Source organism: Phoca vitulina, unplaced genomic scaffold (genome assembly GCF_004348235.1).
Source record: "Phoca vitulina isolate PV1807 unplaced genomic scaffold, GSC_HSeal_1.0 scaffold9, whole genome shotgun sequence".
NCBI classification, from domain to species: domain Eukaryota; kingdom Metazoa; phylum Chordata; class Mammalia; order Carnivora; family Phocidae; genus Phoca; species Phoca vitulina.
Genome location: NW_022589712.1, coordinates 10,258,443 through 10,276,527, shown reverse-complemented (window position 1 = coordinate 10,276,527; position 18,085 = coordinate 10,258,443). Strand labels below are relative to the sequence as shown.

Below are 18,085 nucleotides of genomic sequence, written 5' to 3'. Positions count from 1 at the left end.
ATACATAACTAATTCAGATATATCACCCAATGTAAACAATTTTCCATAGTTTGCCAGTATTTTTCCATTAATATGGTTATGGTTTTGGGGATGGTCGGGCTGGAGTATTTTAAAACACTTACAAATACTTTAGTATGTCTAACAGAGAAGGACTTTTTAAAAGTATAACGGTGATGCCAGAAAAACTAAGGCTTCACTGAGAACCAAAATAGAAGTCTTTTTAAAGCCGGGAAATTGATGGATCTAGTATATTAATTGGACGCGGGGAGAAAAGGTATGTTCTATAAACTGAGTGAGAGTAACATCCCCTCGATCCCATGAGCTAAAGAACACGTAAGCATATGAGACCTTTCACTTGAAATGTCTAAGCCTTGCCAGTTATTGTCGTCGTTGTTTTTAAATAGTGCAGTCACAAAGTACTTAATTGTTCCTATCATATGTTCATCTGTCATACAAAATCTAAAATCATTCAAACCCAATTCTGATTGTAGATTTAAGATCCGACCCATTCCCCTAACCTGCTCTGGAATGGACCCTTGTGAATGCCACTTTTTTCATAACACCTTATAATTTCATGTCCTACTATAATTGCCATCCCTACCACTTTCCCCTGACTGCAGGAAGCTCTTTCCAACTGGCCCCAGTTCTTTTTCTCTCTTGGATAAACCAGTCTCATCTACCTTTGACACTGCTCAACGACGCAGCGCTTTCTAAAGGAAATTCTCGGCGCTCTGGGTTTACTCTCATCTCCACCACCGGGGCACTTTGAGATCTCTGGCAAGCATGAGCGTTCTCTAAACTGGATACAATAGTGCCTCGCAGGGTTGCAGCAAAGATTAGATAAAGAACGTGTGTAACGTGTAAAGTGCCCAGCACTGGGAAGGTACAGCCGCTCCCCACCATTCCCCTTTGTTAGTTCCCATCTCCAGTCTCTGAGCACCAGAACGCCCAGCACCGCGCCTCTCCCGCTTTCGTCGCGGGGGATGCAGGGATTTGTAGTTTTTTGGTCCCCAAGTCGTATTTCCTCTCGGAGCCAGTCGGCGAGAGGAAGAACTACACATCCCAGTGGGCGGCGAAAGGAAAGTGGGGCTCGGAAAACCGAGCGTCCCCGCCCGGCTGCCTTTGCTTTCCGCTGCCCACTGGTTGTTCCCACCACGCGAGGGCTCCGACCCCGCGGCAAAGCCAGGGAGGGCGCGAGCGCACCGGCGGATCGGCCGGGACGGTGGGGCGGGGCGGGCAGGGGAGGCGCGGGCTGGAGAGAAGAGCGGTCGGTCCCTCTGCTGCCGTGGGAGCTCGCAGGGGAAAGGGGAGAAATAAAACGAGTGAATCGCGAGCGCCCGTGTCGGAGAAGTGAGAAAGAAAGGGTTGGGGAGGCAGCAACCCCCGCAGAGCCTGGCCGCCACGGGCTTGTCCTCCGGGACGGAGGCAGGGATCCGGGGTTGGAGGGGACCCAGACCGCTCCACTCTCCCTGCGGGAAAACCTGGAAACCGGCCGGGCCCCGAAACCCCGGCCCGCAGCCCTCATCCCGGAGTCAGGCCTGCCTCGTACCACCTCTCCCCGTCCCGTCGCCGGGCACCCCCGCCCACTCCCGGGCAGCAGTAGGGCTCCCCGCAAGTCGACCACGCGCCCCGCTGGGGGAGGAAAAGGAAAGCCGGGGCAGGCCCGGGGAGGGTCACCTCTCCGCGCGGGTTCCTCAGGTCCCCGGGAGTGGCAAGAATGGATTTGCGTGTTGCTGCGTGAATGTGTGTGTGTGTGTGTGTGTGTGTGCCGAGGCGGCAGCTGCGGCGGGGAATAAACCCGGAGAGGCTGGGAGGCGGACCGAGTCTGCGGGCGAGTGCACGCCGCGGCCGGCCCGCGGGCACCGACCCGAGCCGTCCGCGAGCGATGCCAGGGGGAGCCCAGCGCCTTCCCGGGGGGCCGCGTCGGGCCCGCCCGAGGTAGGACTGGGGCGGGGACCCCGCGGAGCCGGTGCCGGTGCCGGGCATCGCGGGCGAGAAGGAGGAGCGGGAGGAGGAGCCGGGCTGGCTCGGCGAGGGCCGCCGCCCACCCGGCTGGGAGGAGGCGGACCCGCTCGGAGCGCCGCGCGCGCGCCGGGGTTGAGCGTTGCAAACAAGTGTCTGTGGCGCTCGCCCCGCGGCCCTGAGACGCGCTCCGCCGCTCCCCCGCCCCCCGCCCCCCGGCGGCCCTCCTTGCGCCCGGCCCGGCCCCTATGGGGCAGGAGGGAGCCAGGGAGCCGCTGGCCTTGCAGCCCACGAGCCGCCGCCGCGACCCTCGGCCGGGGCGGCCCCGGCAGCCTCGCGCGGGGGCCGCGGTCTGGGCTCGGCTGCCAGGCGCGCCGGCGCGGGGTCGCAGCGCGAGCAGCGCCCGGGCTGTTGCCGAGCCCGCTCCTGACAGAATAACGTGCTCCGTTTCCCCACCCACCCCTGGGAGGGGTTGCCGGTGCCGCGAGCTGCCTCCCAGTTTCCATCGCTCTCTCCTGGGGAGGATCCGCCGCCGGGAGGAAGGATTAGAATAAACCTGGCCGCGGCGCCGAAGTGGCTCCCGAGGAAGCCGGCGCCGGGGCCGCCGCCTCGTGTCCCCTCGGGGCGCAGCGCTCGGGGGTCGGCGGGCCGGAGCCGAGGCGCGGCCGGCGGGCCGAGGGCGGCGGGGTCGAGCGAGCGGCTGTGCGAGGGGGCGGGCGCGTGGCGAGCCGGGGGCCGGCCGGGCGGCCCCTCGCGCCCCGCGGGGCCCCGGAGCCCCGGTACGCGGGCTGGAAGCGACTGAGGACCGGCGCCGCGGGCTGCGGGCGAGCACCGTCCCTCCCGGAGGGGGACCCGGCTATGACAGCTGGACTCCCGCAAGGGTTAACCTGGGTGTCCTCGGCAAAGTTGTCGCCGAGCCGGGAGCCGGCGTAGGGGCCGCGGCGGCGCGGCTCGGGGGGCGGCCGGGCGGCCGGCGGCGGTCGTGGCTCGGCGGGGCCCGCGCGGCCGGGGGGCTTCTGGGGGTGTGCGCCCCCAGCCGGCTGCCCTCGTGGATGCCTCCCGGCGGCGGCGGGCCCATGAAAGACTGCGAGTACAGTCAGATCAGCACCCACAGCTCCTCCCCCATGGAGTCGCCCCACAAGAAGAAGAAAATCGCGGCCCGGAGGAAATGGGAGGTTTTCCCGGGAAGAAACAAGTTCTTCTGCAACGGCAGGATCATGATGGCCCGGCAGACGGGCGTCTTCTACTTGACTCTCATCCTCATCCTGGTCACTAGCGGACTCTTCTTCGCCTTCGAGTAAGTGGCAGCGAAAGCTCCGCGACGCCCTGCTCCCCTCGCCTCCCCCGACCCCTGCCCCTCCTTTCTCTACTTTCGTTTTCTAGAAGCCTTATTTGCTGTACATTGTTATATAATGCAGACCCACTTCTCCCTCTTTTTCTTTTGAAGGTCTGTTTGCTCTTTGGTCCCCAGAGATAATGCAGTCCTGGATCGGGCTTTGGGAGTGGAGAGGGGAGAGGGCACGCTTGGAAGGTGGTTGGCACCTCGCAGGTGACTGATTCTTGGTGCTGTCTCAACTGAGTTTGGAGACTAGCAAGCCAGCCCAGATGTAGCCTTGTGTGGGAAGGGAGGATGAGGCGGATTCCTCAGTCAGGGATAAATACAATTGACTTCCTTTCTTGCTCACAAGCTATAGGGCATCTTGTTAAGCTCATTTACTAAATCTTCTAGGTACCTTCGCTGAATAGTGAAGAATCTTGGTTATTTCAGGTTTACAAGTGTAGGCCACCCAAGGTGGCCTGGAAGGATAATTTCATTTTTTCATTCTCCTTAGGTGATCACTCTTGATCAACAATTTCTGATTTATCATGAGGTTTCTAAACTCTTCACTTTTAAAAAAAGTTTCAATAAAAAATATTGGAAATACACACTTTCTCCCCCTCCACCCCCCGTTGGGGAACAGGTGAAAGGAGACTTTCTCAGCCTGTTCAGGAAAAGTATGACACTGAATGGTAACTTCTGTTTCCAGAAACAGTACTTTGGGACTTTAGGGCTTTAATTTGAAAAAAGTGCATGCAAGTCTTTGCCGTTTTCAGGAAAATCAAGTTGGCTAGTAGCAACTGTCCTCCTGCCAACTAATGAAAGATCTTCTTATTTATTAATAGATTAGATAAAGTACTTTAACCACATTCCAGAATCAATTTCAATTGCTTTTATTGGGTCCAACATTTGCAATGCATCTTCTTATGTAATTCCTGGTATCCTATGTACAATAAAAGTTGTAGCTACTCCCCCACTACACTCCCCCCACAAAAAACAATACATTTATTGGGGGTTCTTCGCGTTTCCTGTATCCTGCTTATCATGGGACATGGTACCCATTCAGTCTCCATCTTCTGTTGCATAGGGTTAATTAAACCTTTGTGTTTATTTACTTTTGTCTCTGGTAAGTATTAATAGGCTCTGATTTTGTGCCCAGTGTTTGGTATTCCAAATGCCATCTCAATCAGAAATGAATGATCTCTTGACAATGTAATACTTTTCACGTAAAGCCCTCTGACTCTGAGGGGAAACATTTTGCATCTGAACATTGTGCTATGATGAACAGTTTTAGCAGGATTGAGGTGAGGAGAAAGATCTCAGAGGTAAGCCACGCAGCGCCCCCAGGCCTCACACACAACCCCTCCATTTCTGACTATGTACATTTCCCAGGTCTCTTCCAGAAGTTTAACTTTGGGGCCCATTTGCAACTAGGGTGGAGCCTGTTGGGGGCCTCCGGGATGGGAGGGGGAGGGTATGAAAAGGCTTTGGGAATGGCAGGAGAAATGCTCTGTTCCTCCTCTCTTGCTCCCCTTGTCCCCTTCCAGAGGCAGCCACTCATCCTTACAGACCTGGGTCTGAGTCATAATAGATTCAGACACTGGAGTGATGATGCCATGTGATTGAACACAAATGCCATCCTTCGATTGGCTTTCCTTACAGGTGGCCTTCGAGATAGATAGGATTCACTACGTTCCTAATGTTAAAAATGTTTTGAACTGATCTCTATTGGCATTTTTTGCTCTTTTTAGCAATTTTAAGAGTGGGGAAAATGGGTTAATTTTGTGAGCTTCAGCCACAGGTGTGTTTCATGCAGGATGATGAATGTTTCATTTTCTGTGTACACCCAAATCCCCACTGTATGTTTAGAGATCCCATCTAGTTGTACTTACTGTCTTTTATTTTCTTTATTCAAGTATTGCTTTTAAGCAAACCATCATAAATTCATTTTCGCGTCTTAAGCTCTGTGTGTGTTTCTTCCAAGAGTTCCCCAAAGTCCTCACTAGTAGTTGTTAAGGATCTTTTTCTGCATCAGCATTTTGGTAACCAATGACTGTAGGAGTAAACATGTGTGCTAGGATTTTATTAGGTACTATTGGTAACTTCCTTTTTAGAGAAGCTCTGTGTGTGTGTGTGTGTGTGTGTGTGTGTGTGTGTGTGTGTGTGTGTGTATTCGGTTTCCATGAGTGTTGCTTCAATTAGGCAATTTGAAATTTCAAGAAAATAGGCCAATCCTGGCCTGATGCCTCAGTTGGGAAAAATCATAGGGCTGTTCAAACTATAGAATATAATGGTTTGGCTAAGAATATTGTCACTGTGTTGCTTTTAAGTTCTTTATCATCGCTAATGACAAAGTGAAATTAAATGACTCTGGCCAAATTAATTTGATAGACTCAGAGAAGCAATTAGTTCCATGCATAGGATATGAAATGCCACAGCCTAAAAGAGATCAAGAGAAAATGCCAGTTTTGTCTGCTCACTGCCTGCCTTCCTTCTGCCCTTTCTTTAGGTATTTATTGAGCACATGCTATGTGTTTGCTTATTTGGATTAATTTCATATCTGGATAACTTTAATATTAGTAGAATTCATGTTCAAACATCAAACAGAGTCCATGTTTCCCCATACCGTTAACAAAAGGCAAGTACAACATTTGAAAAGAAGACACAGGGCTTAGCTTCAGACCTCCTTTTTCTGTAACTCTTCGCCCACCCTATCTCTCATTCCCAACCTTGAGCAGAGGACAAGGAAGTTTGTCCAAGAGAAAGGGACTTACTTATTAGAGCACGGCCACAGGTGTTGATACTGCCCCTCCAACCCTGGGGAAAAGGCAGGGTGGGAATGATTATTCCCACATTGCAGATGAAGTGACAGAGGCATAGAGAAGTGAAATAACCAAGGGTCACACACCAACTAGTGGCAGGGCTTCAGACTGCGAAGCCCATGCCCTTTCTGACCCACGGTGCTCTCCCTCCAAGTATAGAATAGTGCTTAAAGGTATGGACTTTGGAAGGACAGATCCCAAGATTCTAAACAGAAGTATGACCCTGGGCAAACAATTTGACTTTCTAAGCCTCAGTTTCCCAGTCTGTTAAATGGGATTAATAATATCTACCTTAAAGTGTTACGGATTTTAAATAAAAAAGTATAGTTAGTACAGTGTCTCATACATAGGCAGTACTCCATAAGCAACACATATTATTAGAGCAAACCTTAGAAGTAGCCTTCCCAGGACTCTCTTTTCTGAGAGCCTTTGAAGGAGGGAGTAAGTGGGTTAATAAGCAAGTATAACAGTGGTAGCACATTGGGCTGAAAAAAATGCAGATCTGTGTAGTTTGCAGTTGAAATAAAGACCTTCATATGAGTCTGAGGAGTGGCTTCACTCTTGTCCCTTTAGAGTGGGAGTCCTGCAGAGAAGTCTGGGACCCTCCTTGTCCAGACCTGAGCAGGAGCCCTGAGGAAGCCTCCAAGAAGCAGGGACTGGATTTCATTTCTATTTTCAGAGCTACCATCTTAGAACCATGAAGACAGTAAAGAAAGCTACTAGAAGCTACCTGATGCAACTCCGCTCGTTTTCAAGTAGGGCCGGGCTATGTATTTTGGGGCATCTTGTGTTCAGCATATGTACTGATAGAGAATGCTAGCATTTTGTAGCTGTATTCAAGATGGAAGGAAGTTGCTCACCGTGCTGTCGAGACTTGTCACTGCTCCTTGCAGTTACTGAAGGCCCGGTTCATCTGAGACTCACAGCAACGTCCTCATTCTCACATCCCCAGAAGTGCAATTTGAAAAGATCAGTGAACTTTATCAATTCATGTCTCTTCTTCTCTGACATACACATACTTACAGTCTGTCCTTGTTTCGAGTTGAAATTTTGAAAATAAAAAGTCTTTGGTCCTGAACTATTGACATCTCATAGTCTCCAATCACAGGGGCAGAAAGAAGGAGATGAACCAGGCAGCCAGGTGAGGCTGGTGTTTCCAGGAGCCTCGGTGAGGTGAGGGGAGGCCTGCTCCGATCTTGGACTTGACGGTTTCCCAGTTCCATGCTGTGGTCACAGACAGTTTGGAGGTGTGACTGGGGCTGAAACACTTGGGAATGTGGGCACATTCTTAAATTTCTTGTCACTAGAAGTCCATTGATGATTTTTTTTTTTGAAGCCATATGTTTTCTTTTCCCCTCTCCTTCCGTTTCTCCTTCCCTCCTTCCCTTTGTTTCTTCTTCCTCCTCCTCCTCCTCCTTCTTTCTTTGGCTAATCCCCTCTGAAATAATTAATGACTAATTGGTAGTCAGTGGGACTAGGGTGAAGTTTGCTTTGATGATTGAACAAGGGCCTGTCCCCCATAAATAAAGGTGCTATTTCCAATAATAACTTCTCCCTTATAGATTGGAAATCCTTTATTATTTAGTAGAAGATGCTACCCTTGTAGCATATAAGGACCCTCTCTTTTCTCAGCTGTCCTATTCAGAACTGCATCAAGTTTTCCACCATCTCAGAAAACCTATGGGAAATGTCCTATCTTCTGGCCAGTTGCTGGCCATGCTGCGCATTGTAGAACACGGAGGGGTTGATGGTAGATGATAGTAGATGACCATCGGGATATTACCCTGAACAGTCCCTATTAACCAGGTATATGGTGTCAAGGACACTTTATAACTTGCTATGGATCCACACAAGAATTTTAGCTGGCTTCAAAACCTTATTATTGGCCTCTTGACATGAGGGCACTAACCCGTTCATTTGTGTGTAAGATCAACACACGTAAGTTCCATGAGGGTAAGGGAATGTGTTAGTTTTGTTCACTGTTGTCCTTCAGTACCTAAAACAGTATCTGGTATGTAGCAGGCTCTCGGTGAATATTCGTTGTTTATGGAATAATGGCAATATTGAAAGGCTCTGAAAAATAACTTCCTTGTGCTTTAGTTTTTCATCTTGTAAAGTTGTCAACATTAATAAAATTTATAATTAATAATGCCTTCTAGAACACATTTGCCTTAGAAGCTTTGATTATTAGATGTAATTCTTCTGATTTTAGAATCAGGTCTCATCCCTTTTCAAGTGCGTTAATTGAAGCAGAGGAAATAAAAGGTTTTCTTAGTTACTTAGAAAACTAGTGACAGAGTTGGGATGTTCACTTGGCTAACTAAGACTTCTTTCTAGTTTTTCTTTATTTTTAAACTAAATGCTTTAAGCAACTAAAGCACTCTGTGATGTATAAGAATGTTACCCAACTACCATCAGTACCTGGAATAATTTCACATTTTATGGGTTCTTGACTTTGGATACTTGAATTTATTTAATAAAACTCTTAAGGATACTGTTGACTCTCAGCTAGTAGAAAGTAGAAAGTTATACAGAAAGAATGCCTGAGGTTCCCCAAATAGGGTAATGATGGTCAATTATTTAATGGGCTATATCTACATAACCTGAAGATTTTTCCTTTGCAGAGCAATGTTGCACGTAATTTATTCATTGCAGAGTTACTATGTCTTAGCAAGATAATTTAAGTTAAGTGTTTCAGGGAAGTGTATTCCTTTTTTTTTTGTAGCTGAGGTTGTTGGGAAAGGGAGAACACTGGTGGTCAATAGATACTTCTAATTAGCTACATCCAGGAATTTGGATCTGATAAAAAAGTTGGCTCAGGTAAGGGTTGGGGACCATATTAATGCTTTTGTTTAGTTCACTAAATGTAAAAGTTGGTCCCAATTCAAACTAATTTTTATAAACTGGATGATCTTCTACCTCCTCAATTTCTGCCCTTTAAAAAATGTAATAGACTCATACAGAAGATTCTATGTAACATACATGCAAGTTTTGAAATAAAATACTGTAAAGACTACCTGTGCAACTACCACTCAACTCAAGAACCACATCAATACTGGGGCTTTTGAATCTCCTCACACCCTCTGGGTTTCAGCTCTGATCCATCTCCCTGCCCCTCCCTGAGGTCTTCACCACCTGAGCTCAGTCATTATTAATGCCTTGCCTCTTTTTCCTCAAGCTTTCTTAATGTATGCATACCCAAACAATAGATTGTTTAGTTTGGCTTATTTTCCTATACAAAAAATATAAAGAAAAATTTCTTTTATATATATATATATAATATTTTTTATATATAAAATTTCCACCATCTCAGAAAACCTATGGGAAATGTCCTATCTTCTGGCCAGTTGCTGGCCATGCTGCGCATTGTAGAACACGGAGGGGTTGATGGTAGATGATAGTAGATATGTATATATATATATATATATATAAAACAGTGATAGCACATTGGGCTGAAAAAAAAACGGATTCTAGTATATATATATAAAGTAAAGAAATCTTTTATGGATATAAAAAAACTCCATCTCTGTCCTTGTCCCTCCCTCTCTCTGGACCATTAAAGAGTAAGTTGCAGACACCATGTCCTTTTATATCCAACTTTTTCAGCATTTAATTCTTAAGAAAAGACATTTTCTTATGTAAACATGGTATTGTTAACCCTCAAACACAGGTTTGAGCTGCACGGGTCCACTTAAGTATGGATTTTTTTCACAGTACAGTACTGTAAATGTATTTGCTCTTCCTTATGGTTTTCTTAATAGCATTTTCTTTTCTCTAGCTTACTTATTGTAAGAATACAGTGTATAATACATATAACATACAAAATATCTGTTGATGGACTGTTTATGTTATCCATAAGACTGCTGGTCAACAGTAGGCTATTAGTAGTTAAATTTTGAGGGTGTTGAAAGTTATACACCAATTTTCAACTGTGTGGGGTGGAATGGGGTTGTCACCCAACCCCCGTTTTGTTCAAGAGTCAACTATAATAGTATCAATTTCAGTAAATTTAATGTGGCTACCACAGTCCGTATTCAAATTTTATTGTTAGGTTTAAGTTGATGATCTTGGTATTTGTTTTGTGCTTATCTGATATGTATTATTTCTCTTTTCTTCTAGCCTTCATTTAGGTGAACTGTGTATTTTTTTTTTTTAAGATTTTATTTATTTATTTGAGAGAGAGAAACACAACGAGAGAGGGAACACAAGCAGGGGGAGTGGGAGAGGGAGAAGCAGGCTTCCCGCTGAGCAGGGAGCCCGATGTGGGGCTCGATCCCAGGACCCTGGGATCATGACCTGAGCCGAAGGCAGATGCTTAACGACTGAGCCACCCAGGCGCCCCTGAACCGTGTATTTTTAATATTCCATTTTACTTCCTTTAAAAAATTTAGGCTATATTCCTTTGTATTTTTTTTAGTAGTTATTTAAATATTTTATTTATTTATTTGACAGAGAGAGAGAAAGAAAGAGCAAGAGAGGGAACACAAGCAGGGGGAGTGGGAGAGAGGGAAGCAGGCTTTTGGCTGAGCAGGGAGCCCGATGCAGGGCTCGATCCCAGGACCCTGAGATCATGACCTGAGCTGAAGGCAGACGCTTAACGCCTGAGCCACCCAGACGCCCCTTTTTTAATAGTTATGTAAGAGATCAGAATATTCATCTTTACTCTACCTCCAAATAGTAATACTGTACTTCACGATGTAGGAAACTTAAAACATTATAATTCTACTTACTTCTCCCACCCTTTGTAACTCTGTTGTCATATACTATATATCTGTGTGTGCTATAAGCCCAGTAATGTTACTACTTTAAAGCTGTCAATAGTATGTAAAATATACCTGTATGAAACAATGATAATTTAAAATAAAACATACCCACATATAAAAGCTAAAAAAATACATTTATACATATATAAAATAGAGATAATTTTAAATGGAGTTTTATGTTTATCTTTACATATTTACCATTTCTAGTACTATTTATTTCTTCCATCTATATCATTTCCCTTTGGCCTAAAGTACTTCTTTTAGCATTTCTTGGTGCAGGGCTGCTGGTGACAAGTTCTTTTAGATTTTGCTTTTTCTGAAAATGTTTGCCTTCATTTTTAAAGGATAGAAGATATTTTCACTGGATATAGGATTCTAGTTTGACAGTCGTTTGAATCAGAACTTTGAAGATATTGGCCCACTGTCTTCTGGTCTCTTGTTTCTGATGAGAAGTTAGTCTTTATTTTTAGCATTTTCCTCTGTGGTATATAATGGGTGAGTTTTTTACCAGCTGATTTTCTTTTTATCTTTTTGTTTGTTTGTTTTCAACAGCTGAACTATGGCATGCCCAGGTGTAGTTTTCTTTTTACTTATATGGCTCAGGGTTTGCTAAGACTTCTGGGATCTGTGGGTTGATATCTTTCATCAGTTTTAGAACTTTTTCATCGATTATTTCTTCAAATATTTCTTTTGTCCCTCTCTTATCCCATTTTTAAAAATAGGGCGCCTGGGTGGCTCAGTCGTTAAGTGTCTGCCTTCGGCTCAGGTCATGATCTCAGGGTCCTGGGATCGAGTCCCACATCAGGCTCCCTGCTCGGCAGGAAGCCTGCTTCTCCCTCTCCCACTCGCACTGCTTGTGTTCCTGCTCTCGCTATCTCTCTCTCTGTCAAATAAATAAATAAAATCTTTAAAAAAAAAAAAATCTGTGTGTGTGTGTGTGTGTTTCAGTTTGAATAATTCCTGTTGCTCTGACTTTGTTTACTGATCCTTTCTTCTGCTGTGTCTTGTTTATGTTAAACCATCTGTAATGTCTTATTTTTTTTTATTTTGAGCATTTCTACATTAAAAAATAGTTTTTTATATAAATAAAAAAATAATTTCTATTCTTCTCCTGAAATTCTCCATCCATTTATGTCCATATTTTCCACCGGATCCTTTAACATATATATATATATATATATTTTTTTTTTTTTCTTTTTCTTTTTTTTATAGTTATTCTAAACTTCTTGCCTAATGATTCCAGCAGCTGTATCATCTCTGGGTCTACTTCTTTTGATTATTTCTTCTCTTGACTATGGGTTATATTTTCTCCCTTCTTTGTGTGTCTCATAATTTTTGATTGCATGTCAGATATTGTGTGTAAAAGAATTGTAGAGGATGCAGCAATTTATTTTTTTTATTTTTTTAAGATTTTTTATTTATTTATTTGACAGAGAGAGACACAGTGAGAGAGAGGGAACACAAGCAGGGGGAGTGGGAGAGGGAGAAGCAGGCTTCCCGCTGAGCAGGGAGCCCGATGCGGGGCTCGATCCCAGGACCCTGGGATCATGACCTGAGCCGAAGGCAGACGCTTAACGACTGAGCCACCCAGGCACCCCGAGGAGGCAGCAGTTTAAAAGGGCATATCATGCTACTAGTGTGTGGGCTGAGTAAATCTAATTTGTTATTGAAATGGGTGTGGTCTGTACTGAAGCTTTAGTTAGATCCATTTCATCATTGAGTTCAGCTGTTTCGAGGGCAGAGACTTTCCCTTTAGCAGGAATTGGGATCTGAATTCTTAAGATTTCTTTATGCTTTATAGCCCAGCCCAGTACCAGCTTACCAACTGTGGAAGATTTCTCAGCCAGTCCATTAGCATTTTGGGTTACTGGGGAGTTTTCTTTGCTTTTAGCCCTGTCCCAGCCTTCTTCATCTCAGCCCACCTCTCTTGGTCCAGCTGTCTGGCCTCAGCTTTTGGAGGGTTGCTGCAGTGCCTACAGTGAAGGCCTGAAGCGCATAAGGGAGATTTTCTCAGTTTTCATGCTCTGATCCCTGCCTTACCCTTGGGAAGGTCTTATATCCCCAGGGCAGTTGCCTCTCAACTCTCCTGCCCTACCCCCCAGCCTTTGGCGTACTGTTGCTGTGTTTTTGGTAAGGATCTATGGGAAGGAGTTGGATGGTGGTGCAGACTTACTCTGTGGCTCAGGCTCCCAGTATTCTTATCCATGCAGCCATCCATATAGCCATTAAACCTGCTTAAAAATTTACCTGTTTTCTCCTTACTCCTGGATATGGTGGATTCCTGTTCTTCCTGCCACTTCGCTAGGAATGAGAGCAGCTGTTGGCCTTTTTTCTCTTGGGAAGGGCTCAACACATTCAAGCTTCTTTGCATCCTCAGTTCCCTGATATATTTAAAAAAACCGCTTTTGTAGCTAATCTGGCTTGTTCTCATTGTCAGAGTGGGAGTGATTGCTCTTACAACTTTCAGCTTGTGATTTTTCTAACTTAATGTGTTTTTCAGATTCATGTATGTTGTTGCATATATATGTAATTAACTTTTATTGCTATCATATTTGGTTTGTATAAATACACTCAATTTATTCTTCATACTATTTCTAATCTTTCTTTTTTGGACTTCTTGCTGATTCTTGGCATTTACTATCATTTTAAGGGGTAGAATATGCAAAGCTGCCTCTTCATAGGTTTTGATTTCCTAAGTGTGTCCTGGCAATGACTATGACATCTGGGCTCAAATGCTTAGGCCTGGGTAACAGAATTTAGTATGGGATTCAATCTATTATGCTTTTATATGATGATAAAGTAGTTTTCAAAAGATAAATCATAACTATCACCTAATCATTGAGGTTATATACAATTAAGAGCAAGGTTTACAGGTAAATGAGATACTTTATCACAAATCTTCATCTGCCATTTTAATTTGATGCTGGTTTTTCATTGATTAAAAAAAAAAAAGCTTAACTTTTTGTCCTCCACTTATAATACTTTGAGTGTGGAAGCTCTTCTCTGATCCCATGTCTAGCTTAGATACAAACCCTCAGAGTACTAGTAATGAAGGTTCTGTTACTGACCTCTTCTCATGTGGCTGGTTTTAGTTGAAAGTCCTGATAGAAGGGATTTATGATTGAACCAGCCAGCCCTCAGCTCTTGTAGACTCTTCAGTCTCCCTGGTGCTCTACATGAGAGAGAAAATCTCTTTCTCTGCCATGAGCAGTCCCAGAATGAAGAGAGAGGTGACAACTCTGTGTGTGTGTGTATCCTTTTCCCCTGACTCCATTCTTCTAATCTGTAGAAGCTGTGCTATCCTTAATTTAGGCCTATTTTTGCCTCTTCCTCCTTGGCCCTTCACAGCTGGGAGCTAACACTCCATTGGAATAGGCTTCCCTGTCTCCCTCTAGAGAATTTTGAGGTAGACTTTCTTTCAACTGTAATGAGACCTTTAATTTTAGAACATTTTAAGCACATTTGGACAGAACACACCATTTTTAAAAATAGGAATACAATAATTTCCATACATCTTCAAACTGAGTTTTAAAAATTGCTGACCTCAAAGTCCATGGGAACCTGGTCTGTTGAGAGCCATCAAATATGACAAGGCTGGTGGCTGATAGAGGAGGGTGTCAGCCAGTGGCCCTCTGGGGCTGGATGTGGTTTGCCTTCAGGTAGCCTTACCAGCAGAGGAATGGCTGTCTAACTCACTTGGGAAGGGATTTAAGCTCCTTAAGTCTGGTGTCTTTTCAGGCACTTCTCAAGAATACAGAGAAACAGCTTATTTTAACACAAAACACTGGAGTCTATTAGAGGTGTTTGTTCTACTTGCTGAGATGAGAAATTATTGCCTCCCCTTGTACAGCTAGTAAAAATAAAATGAGTCCCCAAAATGTGTATTCCTGACTACTTTCTTGACAAAATCTAGTGTCCTTCTTTCTTGTTTTTGTTTTTCCCTTTCTGTCAGTGGTGTAGGGGATTGTGACTACTTTCTCTTTACTTGAAACTTTTTCTTCCTTTAGCTTGAGGATGTTCATCTCCTGCTTACCATTTTCTTTTTCTTTTTCTTCTGTATATCTGTTGTTTCCTGCTTGCCCTGAATTCATTTTGCTCATCCCCCTTCTCCCTTTCTTACTTTCTCGAGCAAGTTTGAATCATCATGGTGATCCCTCTTGCCTCTTCCAATGTGATTTTCATCTCTTGCTCTCCTTCTCCCTTACTTGGAGCACCAATCTTCTAGTCTTGAATTACTCCTGTCTGTGGAGATCTCTTCCCCAGGTGTCCTCTGATGCCCAGGGAGCAAGGCATAGAGCACCACATGTGTTGTTCCTGGATCCATCACTGTGAGTGAAGAGAATCCCTCCCTGGTCCCCAGTACTGCAGTTTCCCCTTTTCTCACGTACTTCAGCCCTTCATCCTCTATTGATCCTTTCCTTTAATGTCTCTTGGGCTGTATTCTTCTCTGTGTCCATACTGATGTGGTAGTTTTCAAACATATTCGTAAAATCTTTAACTCTCTTTCCATTAAAAAAAAATGGAGTATAATTCTTCACCCTTTGAATGTGGGTCTGCCTTAGTACTCCATTCTAAAGAATAGAACATGGCAGAAGTGATGTATGTGATTTCTGAGGCTAGGTTGGACATGTGATGAAGCTTTCATCTAGTGCATGAGTTCTCTCTCTCTCTCATTTGGGACGTGTACCTTTAGAGCTCTGAGCTACCACTTGAGAAGTCTAGCTACATCACATAGAGACTCCCCATAGTACAGAGACCACATAGAGTGAGTCTGGACCATATATAGAAAGTTGCCCATGGGGGCGCCTGGGTGGCTCAGTCGTTAAGCGTCTGCCTTCGGCTCAGGTCATGATCCCAGGGTCCTGGGATCGAGCCCCGCATCAGGCTCCCTGCTCAGCGGGAAGCCTGCTTCTCCCTCTCCCACTCCCCCTGCTTGTGTTCCCTCTCTAGCTGTCTCTCTCTCTGTCAAATAAATAAATAAAATCTTTAAAAAAAAAAAAAAAAAAAAGAAAGGTGCCCATGGACCCCCAGCTCTTTCCGCCCAGCTGTTTGTGTCTTCCTGGCACAGCAGCCAGCCATGCAAGTGAACCTTCACATGATTCCATCCCCCCTCTTCCCCTAGTCTTTGAGCCACCCCAATGGAAGCCAAATGGAGCAGACATGAACACTTCCTGCCACGTTCTCTCCACATTGCAGATTTGTGAACAAAGTTGTTGTTTTAAGCCACTACATTTTGGGGGAGGTTTATTAGACTGGAAAACTTAACTACCAGAAATTCTCAAATGAAGTGTTGAGACTGTTTTGGAGTATGCAGCAATGAATGTGTGACTAACACTAAAGTTATAGTGCTGTAGCTTGAGAATTAAGAAAATTTTCTTTTGGTAACATCAAGGTTAGCTTTTCTCACTCACTGCTCCAATTCCAGTGTGTCCTTGAGGAGGAAGGAGTTGCAGCTCAGTTCTGCATCCACAATTGTGCAAGCCCTGGGTCTCCCTTGGAAGAGGTGTTTTTGTTGTAGGGTAGTTTGAGCTCAGTGGTGTAGGTCCTCATCAGCTCACACCTGGACCACAGTCCCAGCCTTCTTTCTCAAATTTTCTTCTGTGCTGTGTTTGTTACATTTATAGTGATAGACTCACACACCCATTGCATGGAAAAGTAAATCCACACGAAACTGTTGAAATCTGGTGTTCAAGACCTTTCTACTTTTCTCACAACTTATTAAGATAGATGACAGTCTCTATATTCTTTGAGATCTCTATGCAGACCCATCATCTGTTGATTTTGGAGAGGGTTGAATGTGGAAACGTGACCCTAGTAGGGACTCCTCTTCTATATTGTTGTATACTAGGATGCTCATTCTTCCTGGGATATTGAGACCTGGCTTACCTAGCCATACTTTTGATCCACTGAGGCCTTTCTGGTAACAGCCTATGGTTGCCTTGTGTCTGCAGAGCTATGTTGCCCCAGAAGTGGGCAGCTACACAGCTAGTGACTCCCAGTGATCTGATCTTTTGAGCGGGCCTTAGAAGTATATAATAGATGCACTTTATCATCTTGAATGGTACTATTTTGGGGTCTTTTAATGCCATGAATTTCCCATACACACATTCTTGATGACAGATAAGGGCATTTTTGAACATATAAGCCAAAGTCAAGTTAAATTCTGGAGCTATATATATAGCTTATTTGTCTTTCTGACCAGGGAGAAAAATTCTTTGCTTGGATTGCACACTTACTAACTTGGTATAAATTTTCCTGCTTCTCTTTAAGATGGCAATACATGCAAATCAAATGCCAGAATGGTCCCCCCACACGTTCAAGAGGTGCTTACTACTGTATTTAGGAAACACACTGACTTTGTGTTTCTGTTTCTACTCCATTAGCTTTATTCGTATTTTGTGCAGATATTTTAAAAGGTATGGTCTTGTCTTTTATTTTTATTTTTATTTTTATTTATTTATTAGTAAGAGAGTGTGTACAGGGGGAGGGGCAGAGGGAGAGAATCTTCAGGCTGACTCCCTGCTGAGTGCTGAGCAGGGAGCCCGACATGGGGCTCGATCTCAGCACCCATGAGATCATGACCTGAGCCAAAACCAAGAGTCTGATGCTCAAATGACTGAGCCACCCAGGTGCCCCAAAAGGTATGGTCTTGTCTTTTAAAGGTAAAGAGATACTGAAAGTTAGAGAAGCCTACTCTTTGTCCTAAAATTATTCTTTAGTCAGGATTAACATTGCATAAGATTATATACAGGAATTATTTCTTCTTTGGCTCACAATAAAAAAATAAAGGTGAGGGGTATTATTTTTAAACTATATGTCTTTACTGAGCTAGAAAACTATTAACATTTTATTTTTTATTTACAAGTTGAAGTGGCAACAAAGAGTCCCATTCATTCCTTACTGAACTCTTCCTTCCTCTTGGCTGTGGATGGTTATAGTGATACAAGGAATGGTGGATCTGTTCTCTAGAACATGAGCTTAATATTCTTCTCTAAAGAGGATGTGATCTTTTGGGCTTGGTTCGATCACCCAGAGTTGACCCTAGTTGGTGTCTTCAAGGAAGGTCTCAAGCTTTCCTGAATGCAAGCCCTGATCACGCATGATAGGGAGATTTAAAGTGTAGAAATAAGTGGAATTATTCTTCTCTCTCCTCGTTCTCTCTTTCCTCTGGATAAGTTTTCTGTCGCTGCCATGATGGATTGCCACACACTTCGTGACTT

General features: G+C 44.6%; 1 protein-coding gene across 2 annotated transcripts in view; it reads left to right on the top strand.

The window, feature by feature from the left end:
- Window positions 1-2,977: 2,977 nt before the first annotated feature.
- Window positions 2,978-18,085, top strand: part of ZDHHC14 (zinc finger DHHC-type palmitoyltransferase 14) — a 267,133-nt gene continuing 252,025 nt past the window's right edge. For both annotated transcript variants that reach the window (XM_032407580.1, XM_032407578.1), the window contains exon 1: window positions 2,978-3,259. In XM_032407580.1, the coding sequence (XP_032263471.1) occupies window positions 3,015-3,259 (245 nt within the window). In that variant the 5' untranslated portion in view covers window positions 2,978-3,014. The remainder of the gene's footprint in view (window positions 3,260-18,085) is intronic.